This window comes from Misgurnus anguillicaudatus, chromosome 16 (assembly GCF_027580225.2).
Source record: "Misgurnus anguillicaudatus chromosome 16, ASM2758022v2, whole genome shotgun sequence".
In the NCBI taxonomy this organism is placed as follows: Eukaryota; Metazoa; Chordata; class Actinopteri; order Cypriniformes; family Cobitidae; genus Misgurnus; species Misgurnus anguillicaudatus.
The window spans coordinates 27,627,280-27,654,941 of NC_073352.2; the positions used below are offsets into that span (position 1 = coordinate 27,627,280).

A 27,662-nucleotide genomic window follows, 5' to 3' on the forward strand; every position below is an offset into this window, starting at 1 on the left:
TTAATAAATTGTACACAATTTGGCTTGACTTTAGCCCACTTTTTTGTATGTGATTTTTACAGTAAAATAAAAAGAGAGAGTACTTTTAGAATTAATTGTATCTTGTACAAATAGAAGAAAAATTACATCATAAAGTTCAATTTGAAAAATTAAACTTTTTTATATGTGTATTTTCTTACTCTTTAAAGCTCAAAACAAAGTGCAGGTAACAAATACTATAACAAGTTATGTGTTGATCATAAATAGACTTGTAGGACATCAAAAAAGGTAAGGAATAACAGACGGACATAGTTTTAAAGGTGCATTGTGTAAATGTTAGCGGCATCTAGTGGTAAGGTTGCGAATTGCAACCAACGGCTCAGTCCACTGCTTACCCAGTGCTTTTGAAACGCATAGAGAAGCTATGATAGCCGCCACCAGAAAAATGTCATTGTCAGAGACAACTTAGTAAAAAAAAAGTTTGTCCGTCAAGGGCTTCTGTAGAAACATGGTGGAACAAAATGGCGACTTCCACGTAAGGGGACCCTCTGTCTATGTAGATAAAAACGTCTCATTCTAAGGTAATAAAAACATAACGGTTCATTATAAAAAGGTCTTTAAACACCCCTGAAAATATAGTTTTGTATATTATTTTGCATTTCTGTCAGAGATCCTTTTAAAAATTACACACTGCACCTTTAAGGCTTTTTAGTTCTCAGACATTTTGATTCAAGTGAGGTATTTTTCAAACTCTCTCATAAAAACAATAAAGATAGGTTTAGCATGCAAAAATTTAGATTTATGAATGTGGAACTTAGCAAGTATAGCAATATCAGATAATAATAAAAATATCTCTTTTCAATTTATCTACAAAACCTAGCACTGCATCCTTCCAAAACATACATTCATTATAAATTTAATTATTAATAAATCCTAAAACATCTTGCCAAAATATCTTAGTAAATGGACAATAGTATAAAATATGAACTTTCAGAATTGTCACAGAAGGAGCAACTGGGGAAATGTCCTTTTTGAATTGTTTTAAGTAGTGGTTTGCTGGATTACACTTAATTTATTAACATTTAATGAGGGAATTATTTTAAAAGAAATTTCATTTACTTTATTTGTTAAGAAATAGAAGTGTGGAAGCATCCAAACTTTTTCCAGCAAATATTGTCTACAGCATTATTCCAATAAGCAGTTACAAATGGCAAAGTAATAATGTCTTGCTGAAATAATGAACAGATCGATCTATTATTATATTTTATTATTAATATATTATTTTTTATAAAAATGTAAGTATCTCCTTCTGGATGACGTCAGTGTGACGCGTGATGATGAGACCGCCCTCACGAACGCGAAAAGAGTGCTAGGAAAATGTCTAATAAAAGTCATAAAACTGGATAAAAATCTTATAATAAACAACTCTGAACGACACGCGGGAAAACTAGTTTTATACTTAAACTCACTGCAGTTGACGAATTAACCAGCAAATGCAATTTAAACGTCTCGTTTCTCATTTGAGATAATGATACGTGAGGAGAAACTAACGGATGACAGAGATGAGGCAGACATACAGAAGGTGAGACGAGTTGTGTTAAACAGCACACACACACACACACACACACACACACACACACACACACACACACACACACACACACACACACACACACACACACACACACACACACACACACACACATAAATGAATGTTTAAATGTTTTAAAAGCAGCTGAATCACAGTTCATTAGTTTAGTACACAATTGTTCATGTTGTGTGTGTCAGTTTTTTTTGTGTTCTGCATTTCAACTGTATAAAGTTTAGTTTGAATTTTGTGTGTGAATGGAAGCAAGCACGCGAAAGTGAATTAACTTAACGTTACTGTAATGAGCCTCATGTGAAAGTGAGGCAGGCTCAACAGATTTCAGACAGACAGACAGACAGAGCCAGAGGAGAAACATAGACGACTTCAGTGAGTTTATGATTGTATTTTTTTTGAGAAATTCTACTCTAAGTTAATGAACAGTGTATGTAGAAATACATGCATGCAGTTCTGATCTCTCTCTCTCTCTCTCTCTCTTTCTTTCTCTCTCTCTCTCTCTCTCTCTCTCTCTCTCTCTCTCTCTCTCTCTCTCTCTCTCTTTGTGTTTTTTATCTCTTTCTCTCTGTGTTTCCTATCTTTAAACGTTTTTATTAATACTTTTGTTATGTTTAACACATTTATTGTGTATTTCAGAGTCAATTGTACAGTTTTTAAATGTATGGTTAACCTGTTTCCTTCAGTCATGTTATGACATGTATGGTATGTGTTTGTAATGTGGTCACAAGCATAGTATACAGTCCTGTAGTCATCAGATTCTTGTTAGCATTACTCTGTGTTTTACTGTCATTTGGTCTTAGAGCCCCAAGAGATTCTTATGTTTGTGTAACAGAGAGTTCTCAAACAAACACACATACTGTACATTGAACATCTTAATACATTTTTATGGTCTCTCGTGTAAGTAAATGTTTTACAGAGAGTATTAACAGTTGCATGATCTTATCATTTGTAATCATCAGAGTATCAAACAATGTACTGTACAGTAACTTTAGACTGTAAAAGCATGTGATTGTGTGATTTACAGTACAGTATACAGGGAAAAAATATTTTTCACTTGCCCTGCCAACATTTTCACTGGCCCCCTGCATAGTTTCTTTCGTCATGTTTTACCCAAGTAAATGTCTGCTTCCCAGATGTTAAATAATATATATAAAAAATATATATATATTTATATATATATCGCTAATCATAGCTTACATCAACTTTTACTAGCAGTGATTTTAAATGGATTTCTCCAAATAGCATGACAAAATGTACCTTTCCAGTAGAAACTTCGCGTGGGAAGCCCAACCTGTCCTTTTAGCTCACGCCAGCGTGTGTGAAATAGTCTCCCATAAACATTCTGGTCTTGTTTCTTTCTTTATAGACCCCTTCAAGGTTTGTAAACATTGAATGACTATCGGGTGCGCGCGCAGCATGGGGTCAAACTGTTCATACAATCGAGGCTTTAAAATTTAATCTAACAGGTCTGAAAAATTATGACTTACCTGAAATGAAGTGAGCACTACAAACACAAGCCTCTTTGATATTTGCATTGTCTCAGTCTGCACGTTAATTGCTTGCAGCCGCAGATGTTGTATTTTTTTGTTTTTGAGATTCTGGTGCGATTTTCAGAGCCCACGACGTAAGTAGGCATTTTTAACGATACCGAATAACACGCAACTCAATCTGCTGTACTGACTTTTCTGACCCTGACATGCGCAGTGGGAACCGACTGTGACGTGAACGGTGAAGGGGTCTATAGTTCTTTCTCTTCTTGTCATACAATTCGTAGACACTTTTTCTCTTGCGACCCTCAGACATTTTGAAAAAAAAACACAGCGAGAACGCAAGCTTCAATGAATGGTTGAAACCGTAGCACAAAACACATACACGTGAAAGTGCGCATGTGCAGCAAGCGAACCTAGAGGCGAGCAGCACATACGACGGTTATACGTCAACATATAATCAGAATGATTGACATCTGGGATGACCAATAGTCTTGATGATCCACCCGGAAAACGGAAATCTTCCGCTATACCTTTAAAGCGATAGTTCACCCAAAAAATGAAAATTAAAACTTTGTCATCATTTACACTCTCATGTTGTTACAAGCCTTTTTACAATTTTTTTGTTCTGATAAACACGAAGGAAAATATTTTGGAGAATGTTTGTGAGCCCCATTCACTTTTTTTGAATTCTTTTTCCTACTATGGCAGTTGATGGGGCTCACTGATTTGCCTGTTTTTATTGTTTTATACTAAGGTCTACTTGTGACGTTTGCGTGTTTTTTACATTCAAAAACATAAAAAGCAATAAGTAATACAATAGTTTTGAGGCTGGCTCAAAAAATGCTTTGTTTTGATGGCCGGGCCACATTGAAGACCTGTATGTAAACGCCCACTGCAATGATTGGCTAGCTTCATTCCTCATCATTACATGTGGGGAAATGTTTTAAAAACTGTCATGTGTAAAAATAGCAGCCTGGGTGCTAGAGATGATACACATAAATGACAATGCGTATGGTGAAGTAGCAACAAAACTTCAAACCCGACATGACTACATAACTGTGTACAACACAAGCGAGCATCAGAATCTAAATCGTGGCTGGTAAGTCCTTATCACAAACTTTGTATATTTCTAATGTGCTTGTGAGGTTGCCACAACCGGGCACTGTACAAACTTTGTCAATCTATAAAGGCATGTTTGCTGCTTTGAGAAGCACATATGTTACTTCCCTACATGTGAACCTGTGGGCGAGGCTACAACAGCAGTCGTTGCTTGGATGCGGTGTTAAAAAATGTCATAAATTAGAACATTCCAAACTCTGGCGTTTTCTTGGCATGGTGCCAAAAACTGTTATATTTCAGTAACAAGGACATTTTCAGTTCTGAAACATGCAGGATGTTCGTTAAGTATATGATGACCTCATTTATAACAAAAAATCAAGTAAAAATTGATTATTTGATTCACTGCTGCTTTAAAAAAGGTGTGTCAAGTATTCAGTGTGAGCTCCTCTTACACTTGAGCAATAGCAGAAACCTGCAGACTCTCAAACCTAAATGAAATTAAATCCTAATTTCTAAATCAGATCAGTCTCCACAAAAGAGTTCAAGATGTTTAGTGCCAACAGAGGTCACACTAAATACTTTAACCTTTGTTCTGAAAATTGTTGTTTTTTGCATTTCACACATGTGCACATATATATTGAGCATCTCCCTCTACAAACATATAATAATAATAATGTTGACATACTTTTATTGCACAAGCACACTTTCCAAGCAAAACATTTGACTTGGTTATAAAACATTAGCTACAGCCATATAGCTACTAATAATCTTTAAACCAGCCTTGGGATCTTTTCAGTTTTTTCCCAGGCCTAATGAATTCTGGGAGATTCTGAAAGAGGTGTTTAGATAGAAACCTGTCATGATGATACTGTTTTCTTTTAAAACTACCTTATAGTCAGGTTTCCATGAAGCTCTTATGGGGCGCTGCAGGGTGCTGGAGCACACAGTGGCTGCGACTGTTTTTGTTGGACTTTGTCCTGTAAGGTACACAGATTCTGTCCTAATGTGGAGATAGGGAGAGACGGACAGACGGTCTTCTGTGATCCTGCATGAGGTTTGTCACCTTCAGGTTCTTATGGGGGATTTAAACTGAGCTTGTAAATATTTGATGGAAAGCTGTTGAAAGATTTACTTGTGTGAACAGATTGTAGTGTGTGTTGTTTATTAATATTAGCAAATGTTGAAAAGGCAGCAGCACACATAGTTTTTCTGAATGTATGGAGATGTGTGTGAAGTGTGGATATACATATGTGTGTTTATGTGAGAGAAGTGTGAAGTTATGCATGTGTTGTGTGTGTTTGTGTTGGCAGTATTTGTTACATCTTTTGGTGTTTTTGGATAGGACAGACTGGACAGGAAAGTACAGGGTGAAGAGAGGGAGAATGGGATCTCTGTTGTGTGTGTGTCAGTAGTGTTGAGTTACGTGTGTGTGTTGTGTGTTTGTCAGCAGTATGGAGTTACATGTGTGTGTGTGTGTGTGTGTGTGTGTGTGTGTGTGTGTGTCAGTAGTGTTGAGTTACGTGTGTGTCTGTCTGTGCATGTGTGTTAGCAGCGCATCAGTAGCAAAAAAAGTTAATTTCACACCTACTGATTTAAAATGTTCAATGAATAATTATTACAGTATTTACTGTATCAGACACTGTTAATATTTTTCCACCAGGTGTCACTGTTGCTCTTAATATTTTTGTTTCATAAAGTTTCAGTGTGTTGTGATGGAGTACACAACATAACAAATTCATTATCCTGTGTGTGTGTGTGCGCATGTCTTTCAGTGGCCTAATTTCTGGAGATGGAGAAAAAGACCAAAATAAAGCAAATGCAGGACAAAGACCCCAATGATGTCAAAGCTCCATCTGAACAGGTGTGTGTGTTTGCATGTACAGTTTTGGGTTATTCTGTCATTATACCTATAACTTCATATAAAACAATAGAAGTATATTTGACTGATCTCATATTAACCCCCAACTTATTGCGCGAGTCGGACATTTTTCACTGTTAAAATTAATTTCACACCTGTCGGATCTGTAACAGCAACCTAAACTATTGTAATGCTCCAGTATTACACATCATCTCCTACACATGTAATGTACTGATCAGAGAAAGAATGTGATTTATATATGAATATGCCTGTAGATTATAGTATAAACAAACTGATGACACAAACCACAGAAATAACCCCTAAAACTCTTTGGTGTAATGTTACATCCTGGCGGCTTTGTTCGAAGCAATGAGGGTGGAAAGTATTTTCAGAGTAACACAGAAGAATTATTACAGAAGAGATGAGATGATTCTCGTGGAATATTTGTGTTGTGAATCTGAAGCGTGTATTTCTCTCATCAGCGTCTGACCGTCGGTCTGATCAGTGCTGCATTCTTTGGCGCTCTGGGTTCATCCTTCCTGTATGGCTATAATCTGTCTGTGGTCAACGCACCTGCCACTGTGAGTTTTGCTCTGACCTTTAACCTCTAAACACACAATTATTCGAACAGTGTTGTATAAGCTGTTTAATGTACCTACATTACCAGAGACCCCTGCAGTGTGTTCTCTCTCTTTCTTTCTGTCTCTCTCTCTCTCCAGTACATAAAGACCTTCTACAATAAAACATGGATGAGCCGGTATAATGAGCCAATAGGAGTTGAGACAGTCACTCTGCTGTGGTCGATCACAGTGTCTATCTTTGCCATTGGTGGACTGGTGGGGGCGCTGATGGTCTCTTTACTCATCAAGGTGTTGGGCAGGTTAGATCGTCTCCTTTGTGTTCTCTTCATTTCTCACTCACTCTTGCTTTGAACTCACCCATCTATTCTTCTGAAATTTTTGGACTTGGCATGTGAAGACTGTGTTTGTGTGCATGGAAGAGAGATTTCAGCCTGTTTATTACAACAGAAAAAGATAGACCGATAACACATGCACACCCAAACTCTTAGACAGACAGACAGACAGAAGGACTCACAACCACACGCTGACAGACAGGCACATGCACAGACAAATGTTAGAAAGATAGACGGAGACAGTCTGGTGCTCATCAGGTGGTAACTGGTTAATGGTTTGTTTAGTGGTATACATAGGCTATAAAAGTCATTACATGTGCATCAACATTTACTGCTTTGTGTATCTGTAGTTTATAGGGCTGTGTATCGGCAACAATTTTCCGGTACTATACGTATTCTAATACGTATCCTTTACGATTACTTAAGCGTGACATTTTAAAGCGCTGTTAATAGTGAAAGTGGTTAATCACTGCATCCATAGTGAAAGCTATAATTTGAAGTAGCTCTATATTTTTTCCTAGACACACACTTTACACCTGCAGCTCTTTGTCGTGTTTCTTCCTAAGTATGTTATTGTATTATAAGAGAATGGCTAATAAAGCAGCGCGCACTTTATTCATTATAAATGCACTCAATAGCTTTATTATGGATTGCTTAGGGGACAACGTGCAGCCTTTTTTGTGCAACGCTACTTTAACTTAATGACTCACCCTTTGCAGCAGTTTAGGTTAAGATATCCATGCTTTCATACTGAGCTCATTGATTTTGAAATGAGAGAAAGGGAGAAAGAGAGAGAATGTGGGGTGCTTGGGCAATGTGTGCAGACACGTTCCCGTGCAAAACGGACACGCAAAGTCAAGTATACCCCGCTACCCTTCACTCTACATGCTCTGCGGGTCACATGCATACAGATCAACTGCGCTTCGTCACGCTACCTTTAAAAGTGCATCCGAATCGATAGGGAAGGTGCTGTATCGATGCGCGCATCAGCAGGAGTTCATGACGATGTATCGTATCGATATTTTGAACAATATTTTGGTGGTTTTTGAAGCATTTTCTGTTGTGTTAAAGGCTAAATACACAAGCTGAGATGATTATTTGACTAATGACATCTGAAATTATTTTAGTTATTTCGCTTTAGATTTTCGAACTTGTTCTCAAAAACACACACACTCAGGTATTTATTTTCTTGCATTGTTTAAAAGATATTCAACAACTGACACACACAGAGACAGACACACATACAGATGTTGTGCCGGGCTCATTGTAACTCTGATCACACACTGCATTACGAGTCAACACAAACACTCTCAAGGACATTTAACAGGAAGTGTATGTCGGGCAGAGGATGGAGTTTTAGACTGGAGAGATGGAGATTATTTCCCAAGGGAAATTTCTCATCTGCAGCTTGTCGGGACCAAAGTTCAGATAGTTAGAAATTCTGCTCCAATCTTCAAAACCTTCGGGCTAAATCTTCACTTTCTCTTTTGCTCGCTCACTCTTTCTGCTGTTTTACTCGCTCTATATCTGCCTCATTAAATCTCTCTGGCTCTCTGTGATGAGTTTGACACACATCATGCGTGACATACAGATGTGGAAAATCTGTCTTCATTATGTATGGGGTTAAATGTCCTGCTCAAGAGTTTGTCTATACTCTCTTACTGTGCGTTCACACCAGACGCGAATGAATCGAATAAATTGCGCTATTCACGCATAGTTGATCACTTAAACATTTTGAGTTAACTTGTTTCATTTGCGCGTCAGATGCGAATACACTCAATTTGCCAGCTTTAATATGTATATATAGCTCAAATTGAGGAAAGAGCGTTTTTTTACAACTTACCAGATTGTCCAACCTCCTCACTCACTTTTTTCCAAGCAAGATCCTTTTTATTCCTATGTTCATGAAAGTATGAAGATGTGTCGTACAGCTCCTGGTGTCCACATACAGTGACAATGATTTTGTCCTATATTGTTGTTTTGTATTTCTGCCTCAGCTCGCTACATTGTAATCACGTCACTATTAGAGCAAGCTCCTGGTTGGTTAACGCGGCGTGAATATCTAACAAAGTTCAGATTTTTTAACTCACCTGATTTCGCAAATCACGCATTACGCACGCCAAATGCCCAAAATGCTTGCGCTAATTGCGCCACAGGATGTCTCTTATGTCTTTGGATTGACTTCACATGTAAATTACTCATGCTTAACGCTTAATTCACGTCTGGTGTGAACGCACCATTAGGAATCAAATCTGCGACTGTTTGTTTATGGAACACATTGATCTCTGATGTGTGTGAGCAAAAGTTTGTTTTCTGCACTGTACCTGATCACTGTTTATTGAGTATCCTGACCTGTAACACCTGTCACGTCGCCTGTAATGATCAGTCGGGACCGTGATGTCATAAAACCACGCAGTGTAATGTCTGACTTTATTTCATTTTGTAGAGAAATTATTCTGATCAATGATCAATTTGAGAAATGATCAATTTTGCCCTGTGATTGGTTGGATTGGTTCAACGTTGTTGTTGCATGACACACTACAAGATAATGATAATGTCAAACAGGTCTGAAAATATTGTAGCATCTTGAGATGGGATTTGTCCGTGATCCACTAGTTTTGTTGCAAACCTTGGATTTCTGTGTGCGTCAGCAAACTGCATCCAGAATAACAGCGTGACCTTGCCTTTATTATAATGATACTGTATTAAGAAGACGTACTGTCACAAGATAAAACATAAAACAAGTGAAAGCATTCAACAGACTCACACTGAAGGGACGTGAGCAGAGAATTCAGTTAGTTGATCCAAATTCTGTTCAAATGTCACAGTCAAGTGGTGAGTAAAGCTTTAAAGACCCACTGACAGGTGACTGTAGGTCATAAATGGACAGAAACTTACAGATCTCATCACAGAATCGCACGCTCTGTCCTCCACCTCTGCACGGACAGACAAATGCTCAGCCTTCAGATCAATTAATAGCATAGTGCTTCATTAACCCCCCATTCAGTTTCAGTGAGCTGTTTACAATCCATATGATAAAAAACGCCAATATCAAGTAGAGCCACAAGGATTTTGTCTTTGGACAGGGATGAGCACTGTTGCCATGGTGACAACTTTTCGATTAGGATTCATCAGCAGTCAGACCCGAACTGGCATGATCAGACATCTCAGTGTGTCTCAGTTTGCCTACTTGTAGACGGTTTATAGACGTCTGGGTGGAACTTAACTTTCGGTCTCTGTTTGTTTAATGCTCTAAACTGAATTCTGTAACAAATACGTCATCGAAAAAAACATGTTTTGGTTTGCTAAAGACAAGGGGAGACGGCGATCATGGATCAGTGCTATGTGAAGTGAGGTTTGGCAGCCAATCTGTAGTTAAGATTGTATACATTATATAGTACACATTTTACACAGTAAAACAGCTCAGTGTAGTTTTTGATACGCTTTGATACTTCTTGTTTATTTTATATAAACAACACACTACTCTAAAAAGCCCCGGACAAACTTTATGATTCTTTGCAAAGTTTCCGAAAGTTACGTTTGTTCCACTTTTAACAATTTTATAAAATATATAGGGAATTTTGTTCAGCTGGCCTTGTAAACATCTAAACTAAAATGATGGAAATTATGTTTAATGTTAAATTTTGGAATAATTATAAAAGAATATGATACACATGTTATATAATTGCATTGTTCTCTTTGTCTATATAGGAAAGGAACACTTTTGGCCAATAATGTTCTTGCACTGACTGCTGCACTTCTATTGGCTCTTGGGGAGATGGCCGGCTCTTTTGAGATGCTCATTATTGGTCGTTTCATCATTGGCATGGACTCAGGTCAGTCCTGCTGCTGTGAGATTTTTAAATAATAAATTTTATGATTTAGTATGAATTATGTATAAGTCATTCATCTTTATGAATGTATTTACACACACAGCATGCAATGGCATACAGGTACCAGAAACATGAGATGATATTATTAATGGCACCTATAAAAAGGTTTAAATTATATACATTTGTCTCTTTCTCTCTCTCTCTCTCTCTCTCTTTCTTTCTCTCTCTCTCTCTCTCTCTCTCTCTCTCTCTCTCTCGTTCTCTCTCTTTCTCAGGTGTGTCTTTGAGTGTTTTGCCGATGTATCTTGGTGAGATTTCCCCCCGGCAAGTTCGTGGTCTCATTGGTCAGTTTCATGCCATCTTCATCTGTCTGGGTGTTTTTATTGGACAGGTGTTAGGCTTACCTGAAATATTTGGACAGGTGAGTGTGTGCAGGTGTGTGGGTATGCAAGTGTTTGTGACTTTAAATTTCAGTTTCCAGTTATCAAAATGTAATACGCTTGTTAACTTGTGACTTAAGGAATACCATTTCTGGGTCCAGCCTCCACTGACTACAATTTAAACAGCTGTTTATTGGCACTGTTTATTTATTTCACGCATTTAAGCTACATTTTTATAAACTCAAGGGGCGGTTTCCCGGACAGGGATTAGCTTAATCCAGGACTAGGCCCAAATTTAATTAGGAAAAATAACTAGTTTTAACAAACATGTCTTACTAAAAACATTACCTGTGTGCATTTTCAGGCAAAACAAAGGGCACTGATGTATTTTAAGATATATAAGTGCAAGTTGTTTTCAGTTTGGAGAGCTCTTAAAAATGTTTTAGTCTAGGACTAGTCTAATCCCTGTCCGGGAAACCGCCCCACGGTGTTCATCTTTTTTAGTCAGGGAAAAGTCAGGGAATTTGACTTAGAATGGGAACCTTGATGTGTAAATGTGTGTTGGCATGAGATTCTATTTCATTTTATTTAAATAGCACTTTTCACAATTTCTCATCATTCCAAAGCAGCTTTACATGAAATAGAAACAAAAAACACAAAAAGCAACAAACAACAAAGCATTACAGTTTTAAATATAGTTTAGGATGAAGTAGTTGAAGTAACATGGAGTTATTCAAATGTATTTTTCATTTAAATAATATAATAAGCAGTACTCCCTTTCAAACTATATTATGAACATAGTCTAGGACAGGGATGGGCAACTTCGGTCCTGGAGGGCCGGTGTCCTGCAGAGTTCAGCTCCAACCATAATTAAACACACCTGAAGCAGCCAATTAAGGTCTTATTAAGCACACTAGAAACTTTTAGGCAGGGGTGCTGAGGCAAGTTGGAGCTAAACTCTGCAGGACACCGGCCCTCAGGACCGATGTTGCCCATCCCTGGTCTAGGATGTAGTACATTCAATTTTATTAGTGTATTTATTTTTGTTAGTGATATAATGATGCAATAAGTAATCCTCCAATTCCAAACTATTCCAATTATATACTGGGTTAAACTAATGTCACCAGTCTCCCAGTAAGCAAGCCAGCGGGGTGATAGCGGTTAAGGTGCTCATTAGCAGCAAATGTCAGCTTTCATTAGAGCTACGATAGTTCGTACGATGTAGTTTTTAATCCCGGAAGACGAAAATAGCACAGAAAGTTCAAAATTACTTTTCTCTTACTTTTTCTCCTACTGTTAAATTTAATGCTAATGTGCTGTCTTTTATTTTCATAATGACCTATAGCAAAATAGGCAAACCGTTTATGAGTATTCATTACGGTTTGTTTGAAAATCATATTCTTTATGTAAACATTTTAAAATTTTGATGCTTTTGAAATGCAGTGAAGTACAACTAAGAAGAACTGTATCGTGTGATATTGTTAATGGACATAAAAGCGAGTCAACCACAACAGTGATTTGTAAACAACAAATTGCTTTAACACATCAGATATCTGTCGGTTCACACAAACAATGACGTGATGTGCATCATCGAGTGGGCTGGTGGTGTCCCATGTGATGGTTTCCATCCAGGATAACACAGCGTTCCCTGAGAAACATCGCGATACAGGGCAGAGCAAGTTGATTGCCCCAGACAACAGGTGACCTAAACAAATCCTCACGCCCTGATTTAAACCTGTCTGTCAGCGTTTGATCAAATAATGGTCTGATGCCCGAGGCTTTAACATTACTCATCATGCAGGTGTGTGTTTGGTTCGCAATGCCCCAGTGAAGGTCTGCAGATGATGCTCTGACCTCCAGGACTCCAGGTTTCGAGTAAACCATTGCAAATTGACACGTCCGGCACGTACAAATATTTTATCTGCGCCTCCCTACCTGGCACCATGGCATATTTTCTGATAGTTTCAGATATTTACAATGTATCTAAAAGAAACTCCAGAAACAAAAAGAACATCAGACTGGCCACAACATTGTAAATCAAGCACATCTGCTGTTGTTTTGTGTGATATCAGACACTTTGATTGGATGTTTCTTTTTTGCAGGAAAGCAGATGGAACTTCCTCTTCGCATTCCTGGCAGTTCCTGCAATCCTGCAGTTGTGTGTTCTGCCCTTCCTGCCAGAGAGTCCAAGATTTCTGCTGATAGAACGACGGGACGAGGCTCGAGCGGAGAGAGGTGCTGTCATACACACACATTTAAGATGGAGGGTTGTTGAAATTCATATTTTCTAACAAATTCATAAAATTAAAGTTTGAGATTAGAGAAACTTGCTGGTCTAACATTGGTCAAGACTTAGGGATGTTCATTTCAGTTAATTTTCCCGACCGACAATCGCATTTTTTTTTATATAAAATTGTCATTGAGTAAAAACACAGTTGACGGTTGTCTGACCCGGTAAAAACAATACAAAATTTTATTTTATTTTATTTGAACATGCAAACAGCAGCAACAGATCAACAACAGAACCAGGATAAAAGCATTATACAACTTTCCAGCAACATTACATTATCAAACAGCACGCGATAAATCCAGAGGATTAATATCCAAAGAGGGCGGATTGTCTCTTTTTCATCTACCACAGTGGCCATTTCTAAAGCAGGACACAGTTTTGTTCTTGCATCTTCTTTCTCTGTTTGTGCAAAAAGAACAATGTTTATGGTAAGGGTCTAGGACGGAGGCGATCAGCAAAGACTGGGACAGCCAAGACCAAGTCATCTTGCACACACACGCCCGCGTCCCGTGCCGCCTCCAAACCATACTCGAGTACAAATGATTTCTCATACAAATGATTAACTCACCAGATCGTCAGGGCAAAACTGATTCAGGACATTCACAAATTAAGGATAGAAAAGTGGTGAAATGTCTATAGGCATGTGTCGACACGCACCGTGCGTTAACAATTACTTTTTCTTTTAACTGATAATATTAATCAGTCATAAATTCTTACCTTCAGTTAACGGTTTATCGGTCATTATGAACATCCTTAAGTCAAGTCTGTTTGTCTTTTTCTGTCTCTTTTTCTCTCCCTGTCTGTCTCTCTGTTTTTCTTTCTCTCTTTCTATCTCTCTATGGTCTTTGAAGTGTTCTGGTTTGTGAACAGATTGACAGATTGAGGTTGTGTGTAAAAGATAACGATCAGAGCTTAAATCAAACACACACTCCTGAGGGAAAGAGTTTCAAAGTCAAAACACACTTAATCTCATTGGTGGACATGAGCTGAAGCTCCCAGAGGAAGGTGTGTGTGTATGCGTGTGCGTGTAGTGTCTCCCATAGATCTGAAATATACTTGCAGTGGTAGCGGGTATAATAGGCAGGCATTACCCACCTATAAAAAAGTGGTCTACTGTCGGAGCCGATGGTGAAGTGGACAGTGCTCCGACATATGGTGCAGACGCACTTCCGTCGACCCGAGTTTGAGTCCTGGCTCGAGGTCATTTGCCGATCCTATACCCCTCTCTTCACCCATTACTTTCCTTTTGTCTCCTTAAATACTGTCTATCAAATAGGCCAAAATAAAAGTGCTCTACTACCTGTGGTACCACCTAAACTATTTCTTTACTGTTTCCCTACCCACATTGAAAACCGCAGCATTTTGCACTTGCTTTAAATTTTTACAAAGATGCCATCTCTCATCTTTGCAATGTCCATGTGGCTACTTGCAGTCCTGAGTGAGATGAGTTGGTGTGTTCGACATCATGCAGGTAGACCAATCGGTCGCACGTCTTGTTTTATGTTGCAAGTGCCCCTCATTTTGGGGGAGCATTTGCGCTCCAAGGCACTCATGAGTGTGAAGCCTACCTTCCATGGGAATGAATGAATGAATGAAAACACATTACATTTGCTTCATGTCAGTGCACACGCACCAACGGGTACGTGCACACTGGCGCGGATGAGAGCAAGACCTTCAGCCTATATATGTGCCAGGGCTCAGCATTGGATGGCCCCGGCCCTATTTAAACCCTGCGATTCAGAAAGCAAGGCTTAAGTTTACAAATATTGAATATTATAACACAGCTCCCTTTGCGTGCACTGAAATCATTGTTAGAGGGAGAGAGAGAAAGAAAGAGCGTGTGCTAGCACACCAAATTCGTCTGGAGAGAAAGAACGTGTTCGCATGTGTGTGTGTGTGTGTGTGTGTGTGTGTGCGCGCGTGCACCTGTGTGTGTTAACACAATCATGACAACGTAACCAATCACAGTTCAGTTTAATGATGACATTTGACATGTATATAAGACTTTCCAAGACTTGATGTCTCCCTCTGTGCGTCTGACTGTTAGCATTTCAGGTTTTTCTGGGTCGTAAGGATGTGTCTCGTGAGCTGGAGGAGGTCCATGCTGAGAGTCGAGCTCAGAACACGCAGCGGGCGGCGTCTGTGCTGGAGCTCTTCCGAAAGCGAGCGGTCCGCTGGCAGCTCATCACTGTCATCGTGGTCATGAGCTGTTACCAGCTCTGTGGACTCAATGCTGTCAGTTTCAGAATACACATATCAGAATAGCACACATCTGATTGCTGCGGTCATTTTAAATTGCTCCTTGCATTTACAGATCTGGTATTACACTAACGGGATCTTTGAGGATGCTGGATTCACAAAGTCCCTCATTCCATACATCACGCTCAGCACAGGCGGCATCGAGACGCTGGCGGCCATCGTATCGGTGAGCTGAACCTACTCCAGATCCACTTCCACTTGTGGGTTTACATTTATTTGATCTGGTTTTCCAAACGTTCTGGTTTTAGGAGTGAAACTGAGGTTTTAGAGACCAAAATGCGAAAATTGTTTTACCGTAAACTTTGGTTTCTGAAGCAAACAATGAAGGTGTATGGTTGAGGTCATCTCGGGTCCAAATAAATGTACCCCACCCAGAAATGATCCCAATCACTGTTTACCCAACCCGATGTGCATGAATAATTTTTTTAAAGAAAGACACGACCCGTGACAAACTTGTGAAAATTAGACCCAAGCATGAAAAGTGAAGCCAAAACGTCTCGATCGCCCCCCAGTGACTGGTCCTAGTATAGGTCATAAACCCCGCCTCCCCCATGTTATTCAATAGGACTTGAGACCAACTAAACAATTTAATCACACTTCAATTATCTTTTTTCCGAAGCTGGTTTCTGTCATTTGCTGTTTGTTTTTAAAACAAGTTTGTTTTTAGTTAGTTATTTAATGTTATAAAAACGGTGTTGTGACGTCATGATTGACAGCTGTGATATGCACATTCTGCGAGGACGGGGCATTGATTTCACGGCTTTACTTCCTGCTCACTACTGCGCATGACTGGTCCCAAAATTGCTACTACACAGACTCAAGACCCAAGATATCAACGCCGTATCGGGACACTGGCGGCTTCACTTTTCGCCAATGGACGAGAGCGAACGAGCGTCGTCCATTTTTATTTTTTTACAGTCTATTATTTGGCCCGCTGCTCCATTTATTTTCATTTGTTATCTGACGACGACACCAAGGTAACCGCTAAAATGTGCATTAAAAATTGATTGACAGGTCTGGCTTAGCCAGCCACACGATGTCGCAAGCACTCTTGGCAAACAGATGAGGGGTTGAAAAAGGACTTGATGCACACATGCAAGATAGTTTGGGGTCTTTTCAGATCAGTTTGGAAAAACACATTCATTTTAAACAACCCAAGGCTGCAAGTATTATAATCGACCCATGTCCGAGGCACACATGAAACTGTTTGACCCAAACCAGCTCGGGTCTTGCGTCAGACCTCAGTTTTTCGGATCTAAGTGGACTCGTGAAGACCTATAGTGTGTGGTCCTCCAGCACCAGATACTGACAGGACGGCACACCTGTGCAAAACACATTACTGGAAAAAAAGAAAAAAAATACACATTACTGGAAAATATTCATAAATCATCTGTGAACATCTGATAGTGTATAGGACCTGAATGAAAGCCTATCACAATATGTGTGTGTGGTTATAATTAGTTTCGGGAGAGAGCTTCTTCTCATGGGAAATTTAAAGGGTTGTCTGCCCTTTTAGCATGGCGTGAGAAGAGAACACTAAATTGGGGCGCATTATGGGAATTCTGCATAAAGAGAGACAACACAATGGACATCACTAGAAAGACCTCCTGCAACCTGTTCATCTCTGATAAAGTGTGTGAAGTCCACAGACAGACAGAGAGTTATACATCATAAACAAACAAACAGACTATTTTTCTATAATAGACTTAAATTAAAAACACATTTGTTTGTCTGTTTATTTCGAATAAGTTGGATAACAGCATTGCAGTCCACGCTTATACATGTCATGCTGTAGAATCAGACCAGATGATGTCACTTCCTCACCATTTTATTGAAATGTTGCATTGTTAGCAATGCAAATATTATGCAGATATTTAATGCATAGTATGCATGTGCTCATAATGCTTCAAAAGTCTAAATATGTTATTTGTGTTATATGGCAATTTATTTACTTAAGTGATGCTTAAAGTAAACTTTCCAACAACAGCCAATCAGAATCAAACATTCAGCAGAGACGCTGCTATACACTGATTGTGTAACAGTAATTATAAAAATAGTTATACTACAACAGCTACGATGTAAATTAAACAGTGTACACAACACATGTTGTGAAATAAGTGCGTTTTTAGATGTGTGTTTTTTTTATTTCTTCACATACACATAGCATCATTCACTGTCTGTCTGTCTGTCTGTGTTGTTTGTCTGTCTCTCAGGGTTTAGTGATAGAGAAAGTTGGTCGCAGACCGTTATTAATTTTTGGCTTTTCAGCGATGGCCGTTTGCTTCAGTCTTCTGACAGTCTTCCTGAATTTCCAGGTAAATAAAACACACACACACACACACACATACTGCACGTCATATATACCACTGTGTCTGTCAGCCGGACTGTCAATCTTATCATTTCAGTAATAATAATGTGATTTCAGTTAAATAAAAGGCTATTTTCTATTCATATATTTCATCATTTAGGATTTCTTAAAAATCTTGTCTCATCTTATTCTCGTGTCTCGTTTCGTCTTGTGGGGGTAAGTGTCTCCTCACACCCCTAGAAAATACATCTGTTTTTTGTCATGAAAGATAAAAGGTCTTAAAAAACACATGGACACGTGCTTAAAATTGGACTTCATTGTCGTGATATCTTAAATTTAATTCATAATGGTCTTAAAAAGTTTTAAATTTCACTTTGTGAAACCTGCAGTAACCCTGGTTTATGTCTTTTTTTTTTATAAAAAAAGAAATACATTTTTCTTTGAGGAAAACACAATTTTTCTCCATATAGTGGACTTTAGGGGCCCTCAGCCGTTTACAGTTTCAATGCAGCAAATCACAAATAAATAAATAAACGGAACTATGCGCAAGTTACAAAAAGTCTGTGACACTGGAAGTGGGTGGACCTGTGTGGTGGTGTGCATGGAAGTTTTGTAACTTCTGTCCATCAAGTATAATAAGGGGTCAGAGTCACAGCAGACCGTCTGTTGCCATGGGTGTGTACAGAACCGGTCATGTAAGAAATAGGTAGTAAAAAACGCTATGTGCAAAAATCTATTTGTGGTGAGCATTTTCAGTTTTCTTGGCCTGTCGAGCAAGTACAATTCCCTCTGACTTGACCATACAAAACATTCACTTCTCTCAGACAAGCACGTTAAAGTCGTCGAGCCCTGACTGCTAATGTATGACGGCCTGCTTACATGAGTGTGAATCTCTCTTTGTCTATAGGATCGATTTTCATGGATGCCATATCTCAGTTTTGTCTCCATCCTCGCTCTGATTGCTTCCTTCTGCTCTGGCCCAGGTACACACGCGCGTGCGCGCACACACACACACACTATTAAGACCCTTAATCTCTGCATTTAAACCTGAAGTCTTCTGTTTGAAAATATCCAGCAGTGATTAAAATCCTTCATATTAACCTAAAGTAGTGATACCACAGAATCTCAAAGAATTGGGTTTATTTTACAGTGTAATCATATGATAGGAGAAAAGTGCATATGAATTGAGACAATGCCACTGATCCTAGCAGATTTGCATCTCATTTGAATATCTGTCTTCTGACAGGACCAGAGAAATAAATATTCATGAAAGTGTCTGAGACAGGCAGGCCACACAAACGCACACCTGAGAGAAAACACACAAAATGAAATGAAGGAAACATGATGGACAGACAGTTAACAAGATCAGCCATCAGTGTGTGTGTGTGTGTGTGTGTGTGTGTGTGTGTGTGTGTGTGTGTGTGTGTGTGCGTGCGTGCGTGCGTGCGTGCGTGCGTGCGTGCGTGCGTGCGTGCGTGCGTGTGTGTGTGCGTGTGTGTGCTTGCTTGTGCAAGCGTGTGTTTGTGTTTTATCGTAGTTTTTGCCAACTCATTGACTTGTATTAGATGTGCTGTGAGGTACGGTATTACTCCACGCCGGGAACTTTGTTTCTATTTTTGCAATTGGCAATGGCGGATTAGCGCCACCAACTGGTCTGGAATGTCTATTATTCAAGCTCTCAACAGAAGAATGTACGGGTGTGAGGCGTTTGAAAAATAGGTCCACAAGTTTACAACAAATGCTAAAACACCTGTTGGAAAGCATCTTTTGCAGCGATTTCTGTGTGAGCATATCAGTGAACACCCCGACCACTCGGTGAGTTTCACGTCTTTGTAAACGAAAGTTTAATGCATTTTAGAAAGGATTGTTCCAGTGCACCTATAAACCCATTGTAGAGGTAGGAGGTGAAACACAAACACCTGAAAATTCTCGGGGCAGCCGCATATGTCGAAATTTCAGTCAAAACTTCTATTTCACCATAAACAATCTGAAAACAGGGCTTTAAGTGTAAAATACCGAACTCCTCCTTTAAAAGTCTCTTGTGAGAGTTTGGATGAAACATCATTGCCAGAATGTTTATACATCAAGCGATTAAACATGTTTTAAACAGGCTATTAATTAGCAATCTAATTGTTTCTCTGTATATAAATTAGAAATCGCAAGCAAGCAGAGTTGTCTGCTGAATGAAGAAGAGCAGTTTTTCACAGTGGGATTGTGATTTACATCATTTACAGGGTTCCCACAAGTCATGGAATTTCTGGAATATCAAGGAATTTGAAAAGGTCTTTTCCAGACATTGAAAGTCAGGAAATTTTACATATTTTTGGTCCCAGTGATGGAATATCAGTGATTTTTGTTTGTTGCTTTACATTTATCAAAATGTAATCCGCTTGTTAACTTGTGACGTAAGGAATACTTTTTCCTAGTCCAAGTGTCCGCTGACGACAATTTAAACAGCTGTTTATTGGAACTGTTTATTTATTTCACGCATTTAAGCTACATTTTTATAAACTCACGGTGTACACTACATTATCCAGGCTTACGGCATACCGGACATGGGTCATGAAAATTCAGCTTTTTAGTGAAAGTCAGGGAATGTCCCTGTTGAGTTCCACTGGAATGTAAAAGCAGGTTGGTCTGTAGCAGTCAACTTCTGGTTTAGGCAATGAGAGGAGCTTCAGGGTGATTAGATGTTGTGAAAGGGGAAAAGCTGAGTGTTGTGAATGTACAGAGTGCACTAGAGGCAGAGCTTTTATTCAAGATTCATTCAAACTGTTCAAAGTGATTCATTCCATAAAGATAAAGATATAGCTTGAGGTTACAGTGGCATTTATCTCTCTTGAGATGAGGAGAGTCGTGACATCATGTGCTCTGCCCACAAAGTCAGCAGTGATGTCATCAGCTTTTCAACAGTTTATGTAATGATATAGCAAAGTGTGTGTGTGTGTGTGTGTGTGTGTGTGTGTGTGTGTGTGTGTGCGTGCGTGCGTGCGTGCGTGCGTGCGTGCGTGCGTGCGTGCGCGCGCGTGCGTGCCGTGTGTGCAGATGGTAATTTCTAAGGGAGTGATCCAGATGTGCTGGGACAGCTTTCCAAAAAACACTTTAACAAATGTGCTGTTAAAAGAATAGTTCACCCAAAAATGAAAATTCTGTCATCATTTTCTCATCCTCATGTTGTTCTTAACCTGTATGAATTTCTTTTTTCTGATGAACACAAAAGAAGAAATGATGATAAGCACATTGTAACCATTGACTTACATAGTAGGAAAAACAAATACTATGGAATTCAACTGTGTGCTTACCATCATTTATCAAAATATCTTCTTCATCGTTTATCACAATACTTTCATAAAACTTGTTTTCCTACTATGGAATATATTTGACAATTTATTTTTTTAGTTAGTGAGGAGCAGTAAAATGTCCACACATGTTGGTTGTCATGATATTTCACAGTGATATGGAGGTTTCAGTGTTTACTGCAGCTCTGTTTCCTCTCTCACAAAGATACTCAGAAACTGGCATCTGTCTGTTTTGTTAGGTGGCATCCCATTTGTTTTGACGGGTGAACTGTTCGAACAGACGAATCGTCCGGCCGCGTTCATGATCGCTGGAACTGTGAACTGGCTGTCAAACTTTGCTGTAGGATTGCTCTTCCCCTTCATACAGGTGAGACACACATATGAATAAATCTAGAGTTATCTCTAATAGACGATTTTTACTCACTGGAGATAGATGTGTCTCCTACATACCTGCACATGCATACAGTACATGCACTGATCAGCCATAACATTACAGCCACCTGCTTGTGTAGGTCACCCTTGTGCTGCAATTATAGCTTTGATCTGTTCAGGCATGGATCTCTGAACGTGTCTTGTGGTGTCTGGCACCAAGATTGTAGCAGCAGACCCTTTAAGTCCTGTAAGTCACAAGGGCGGCCTTCGCAGATCGGATATGTTGGTCTAGCACATTCCAGATACTCACTCCGACTCAGATCTGGGAAATGTGAAGGCTTGAACCCTGAATGATTTCTGTGGGGTAGGTAGGGTGCATTATCCTGCTGAAAGAGGCCATCGTGAAACACTATTGTCAAGGAGGAGATTGTCTAACAATCTTCAGGTAGCCTTCAGAGAGGCTAATCTATACTCTACACCTGCATCAATAAGCCTTGGGTGCACCTGACCCCAGTGCCGGTTCTTGCATTACTTTTGGTGGGTACTAACCATTGCATACCGTGAGCACCCCACAGGACTTGCTCTGACCCTGTCGTCTAGCCTTTACTATTTTGCCAATTGTCAAAGTCACTCAGATCTTTTTGATTGACCAATTATTTTAGATTCTAACAAATAAAGTTCAAAACTGACAGTTTACTTGAAATATCCCACTGCTTTACAGGTGCCACTGTAATGATCAGTGTGATTCACTTTACCTGTCAATGGTTTTATTGTTGTGGCTAATCAGTGTATATACATGCATAAATTCAAACATTGATATAAACCCACACACACATGCTTATAGGATGATTATAGGTAAATCACTTTTGCAACTCATCTGAATGTCAGAACGTGTCCCAGTCCACCTGATATTACTCTACATACTACATATACCCAGACAATAAAAGGGCGTAAACATTCAAAGAACGTTTTGTCCCCAATGTTTAATTTATAGATAATAACAAATAATATTTTAATGATATTTTGTTTGAACATTAAACCAGGAAATGTTTCCAATTTTCATTTAAAAAATCTGGTCACCTTAATATATAGGGTTTTAAAAAAAATCTTCATGAAACATGATCTTTGCTTAATATCCTAATAGTTTTGGTATATAAATTCTATAATTTTGACCCATACAAAGTTTTTGACAAACACGTGATGCACATGGTTCACATGACGCAACAAACACATATTTTGAAAACACAAGCAACACACATGACACTCCGAACACTTATTTTGATTTTGCGCCCCTCGGATGAGCAGTCACGAGCCGCCTCTGCTATTTACATCACATTTACATTTCATAATTTTCCTGTTTTATATAATTTCCCTTATTTCTAAACTGTTTGTCCTTATGTCCCTATAGTTTGTGCTAAAACAAAAAATCTGCAAAGATTTGCAACAATGCAAATTCTAAAAGTGCTACACAAATTAGTAATTGGATAAAACAGATACACACAATTGTATACAATATAGCATGCAGTACTGAAAAAGTTTTTATTCAAGCATAACAATGACGCCTTCCTGAATATACAGTTTGTACAGTATAAAAACCATTACGTCAATGGAATGTCCCTATAAAACATTGAAACCAGAATGTGTGTGTGTGGGGGGGGGGGGGTGTGCGCGTGTGTGTATGGTTTGTGGTCTTGCACATATAATCTGATTCTCCATTATAATCCGGGCAGGTCAGATTATCAGAGCACAGAGACAGAGTTTCATTCAGTTGGACTGAATATTTTCTGTAGCTTTAATAGTCGTTCATATAAGAGTGTGAGATGACCATTACTCATGTTTACATTGCTTTTGCATTTTTTTGTAATAAAACAAAAAACACTCGTTTAGTGTTAAATGATAAAATCTGACCTAAATAGACTGAAGGATTTAACTAGATTAATATAGTAAACCCTGTTTACCTCTGTTCTGTTAAGAGTCAATATAAACACATCAGTCAGTAACTCTGTTTCAAGGCCTAGAAGGTTGCCTACCATGAGAGCATTTCCATCACAGGTGTGCTCTTAAAGCAGGTGTATTTTTAATAAATAAATCTATGTCAAATTGATTCTGTAATAAACCAATAATCAACTCGACACGAGCTTGTGGTTGGATATTTGCTTGTGTGTCACTTTGCCCTTATAACAGTCCCTCCAGCGGAACACAGTGCAAAATCAACAAATTGACGCGTTACTTTGTGATCCTGCATCATTTATTTAATCACAAAATAATCGTAAAATGTTTTAAATTCTGTCATGATAAAGATTAGACACGTTGGTGAACATTTGTGGTTTTATTTTACTAATGCACATAAAAAACCAAAACGCTGCAGCGGCTGCACCCCACTACCAGCAACCCCCGGGCCCCACAGTTAACAGCTGATCACAATCTCCTGAGCACATGTTCTCTTCTTTTATACTAAAGTTTTTAAAGGGGCAATAAGTAGGATTTTAAGTGTTTTATTAATCAAAATCAATGTCTTCATTCATAAATATGTCCTCGTTGGTGTCAAATGACCTCTGCCAGTGATCTGACTTTTCTTTGTAAGCTTAGAATTTCTCCTCTTTACTTACATTGAACGAGTAAGTCCAAGGAGGCTTCCATGTCGTTCCGCCATATTGAAAAACTATAATAGCAGAGAGGGACAAAAAGCACTTGCCTACCAACGCGTTTTCATTCAGAACACGTGAACCAGCTGAAACGGACAAGGAGATCAGTGATTACATAACGGCTACCGTAGTTGCAACACGCATTTGGAAAGGGGAGGTGCTAGAGAGCACTGTTTGTTTGAATGCAAAATACAATTCCACCACTAGATGGGGGTAAATCCTACTTATTGCCCCTTTAATTGTAAGCTAGTATAATGCATTATTTTCATCAGGATACATACGTGAAAGGTCTGTGTGGCGCACCTGCTGTCTCACATAAATGCCAAAAACTGGGTGAACCAATGTCATAATGCATTTCGATTTGTTGTTGTAGCCCTTATATTAAGTTCTTGAGAACTTGGGACACATAAGAAAGACATCTGTCCACTATCATCTCATCTCAGCATTAGCAAACATTTGCGCATACTGCCTGTCAGCGTATGAGGACCGAACTGTTGTCATTTCAGGCTTTGCACTTGAATGCACCTCTCTCAGTGTTGGCGATAAGGATTGATTCATATGTTCTTATTAATATCAAACATTTATGCGTCTGAAGCAGGTAATTATTTTAATAACATTTTCCATCAATCATCCTGGCGACCCAGTTTTTTAAAACGAGCTGTCTATTTTAATCAACACTCAAACAGTGTATACTTAATTATTTAATTAATATAAAGAACTTCTTTAATTAAATATTAGACAAGCATTGGTATACTAATTATAGAGAAAAAAATCTAAATTTTCTGCAGACATTTTTGGAAATTACCATTTTGTGGCATTTTGATTGCAAAAATCACAGAAATAAATACTGAATGGACTGATATAAGCTTCCTTTTAGTTTGCATGCTTGCTTAAAAGGTTGCTGCCTAAATTACTTTACTTGGATTTTTTGACTCTGCTTTACAGAGGTAGTTATTTTTTCTCATGCATGCAGTATAAGCGTGTAACACTGTGATATTTGTGTGCGCCTGCAGGAGGCGCTACAGACGTTTGCCTTCCTGCTCTTTGTTGTGGTGTGTGTGGCGGGTGCAGTTTATTTGTTCATCATTCTACCAGAGACCAAAAACAGAACTTTTATGGAGATCAGCCAAAGTTTCGCCAAAATCAATCGAGTCTCGGATCAGACTCCTGACACGGAGATGCAGGGGGCTCTGGAGTGCACCGGACACCTGCCGCCCGACACACACGCTGCCAACGGGGTTAAATATGACTGTGTGGAAATGGAAAGCTCCTTCTGATGGAGCGATCATGGTCCATGTAGCACAATCTCACAACATTCATCCAGAGCCAATCTGACTTTACAGGGTTCAAATAATCATCAGTAGATCTTCATTTACATCATAATATCTCTTTGTTTTAGTCTTTTTTATTTGACAGTTTAGATAAAGAAAATTTTCAGCATTTCATTCTTGATATTATTCTGTAAAGATTAAATTCCTCAGAAAACATAGCGTTTATACTTAATGCTTGTAGTGTTTTTTATGTTGTTTTTGAAAGCGCGTTTATGTGGTATGTGTCATAAATACTGATGGTCATTTAATCTCCGTCAGTATTGACTCTGAAATGATTGTGGTGAACCTCTTGGAATAAAACTCATCCATTCCAGTGTGTGTAGGTTAAGGACACTTGATCATTAAAGGTGCCAAAGAATGCATTGAAATAATGTGTTAAATTGTTCTTTGATATTTACATAGAAGGTATGTAACTTTATTAAGTGCAAAAATGATCCTGAATCATATAACCCTAGGATTTGTTTTTAGAATTAAATGGTCTCTATGGTCTATGCCCTTTTTGGAAGGGTCATGAATAATTATATTGAGCTCTGCTCTGAGGCTCATACCAGTAGCTCACATTAGTAAACATATATTATATGTTTAAGCCAGTATCAGAAAAAAATACAGATTTAGAGGAACAACTAATTGTTTGGAGATTGTTAATGGATGTTTCTGAGTGGTAGGTTTTTTTTAGTATGGACCTGCAAACGTAACCGTAACGTCAATAGTAGAACTTAGGGGTGTAGCGATTCTTTCGTTTTCTCGATGCATCGATTACAAATCCTGCCGATGCATATGCATCGATCTTGAAACCTGGATTTTTGAATCGTGAATCGTTTGTTTCGATTTTATATTAAAAATGATTATATAACAAATACGATGGATAATAAAAAATATATAAATCTTAAATTAGTTACATCTGCGACGTAAAATGCGCACCCACTGCAGTGGCGCAGTGGATTACGTCACTAATATTCAATTCGCGGCAGGCCTGTTTGCTGTCATTTGAATAAACGCAGCAGACAGTGCACAAATGGAGGGACACGAAGGAGAAATTTGCAACCCACCAGCCAACATGAGATCAAAGGTTTGGGATTACTTCGGTTTTCACAAAGTAAGTGGCAAGATTGACAAGTCCGTTGCAGTTTGCAAACATTGTAAATCTGAGTTAAAATACTTTGGAAATACAACGAATCTTAGCAACCATCTCCAAAGACGCCATCCCATTAAGATAGACATACCTGCACCTAAAGCAGCTAGTATTTCAGGGTCAGACGTGAGAAGTGCTACTCACTTTGCTGTATTTACACACTTTGCTGTATTTCCTAAATGTTCAGGAAATGTATTCAATGTTTACAATAAAAGCTTATGGTGCATTGAATATGTAGAAGTTGTATTATTTTTCTTGGTTTACTTGCTTTAATGTATTTTCAGTCCTAAGAAGTTAAGCTATTAAACTGAAGTGACTTGATTATTCCTAAATCAAGTTATTGAAAATCTATTAAATGGTCATGAATTTCCCAAATATTTCTTTTATTTCCTCAGATGCAGATGTATACTAAAATTTACAGAACAGAATCGTTAATATTGGAATCAAATCAAATTTCATTGTTTATCGAATTGAATCGTTCTGATTAGCAAAAATCGTTTTTGAATCGAATCGGAAACCTTTGAATCGTGAATCGAATTGATTCGCTGTCTACCCAAAGACTCACAGCCCTAGTAGAACTTCAGCCTAAACGTTAGCATATGGCATTAATTAGCATGTCGTGCTAACTCAGCAGTCACATCTTTGTTTTTAGCATTGTAACATTGTTGTAATTAATTTAATGTGTAATTTAATGTTGGGCTCGTACATCTCGACTGTAACGTCACTGTTGGTGTTATGTTGAGATTGGTCTGTTTTCCGGCAGTCTTTTGCATGCACAAGGTTTACATAAGAATGAGGAAACAAACACATTAGAGGCTCACGATATGTCATTATTATGTACAGAACTCTGATTTTTCATCTATGCCAAGGTATTTACAGTTTTTTATTCTATGGCACCTTTAAGTGGTTTG

General features: G+C 38.6%; 1 protein-coding gene across 4 annotated transcripts; it reads left to right on the top strand.

Annotated features, from left to right (window-relative positions):
• The first annotated feature begins 1,328 nt into the window (after positions 1-1,328).
• On the top strand, positions 1,329-26,068 carry slc2a9l2 (solute carrier family 2 member 9, like 2). Of its 4 annotated transcripts, XM_055177635.2 has the most exons (15): positions 1,329-1,561; positions 1,832-1,954; positions 5,027-5,185; positions 5,904-5,992; positions 6,472-6,570; positions 6,709-6,869; positions 10,614-10,738; positions 11,011-11,156; positions 13,218-13,350; positions 15,453-15,640; positions 15,720-15,830; positions 17,878-17,979; positions 18,880-18,955; positions 21,511-21,638; positions 25,302-26,068. In XM_055177635.2, exons 4-15 carry the CDS (start codon positions 5,921-5,923, stop codon positions 25,563-25,565), a joined length of 1,605 nt encoding a protein of 534 aa, XP_055033610.2. In that variant the 5' UTR covers positions 1,329-1,561; positions 1,832-1,954; positions 5,027-5,185; positions 5,904-5,920; the 3' UTR covers positions 25,566-26,068. The 4 variants fall into 4 exon arrangements, with proteins under 4 accessions (XP_055033610.2, XP_055033612.2, XP_073710522.1 ...); XM_055177637.2 differs by lacking the exon at positions 1,832-1,954; XM_073854421.1 differs by lacking the exons at positions 1,329-1,561; positions 1,832-1,954; positions 25,302-26,068 and adding exons at positions 3,973-4,171; positions 24,795-25,280.
• The last annotated feature ends 1,594 nt before the right edge of the window (positions 26,069-27,662 follow it).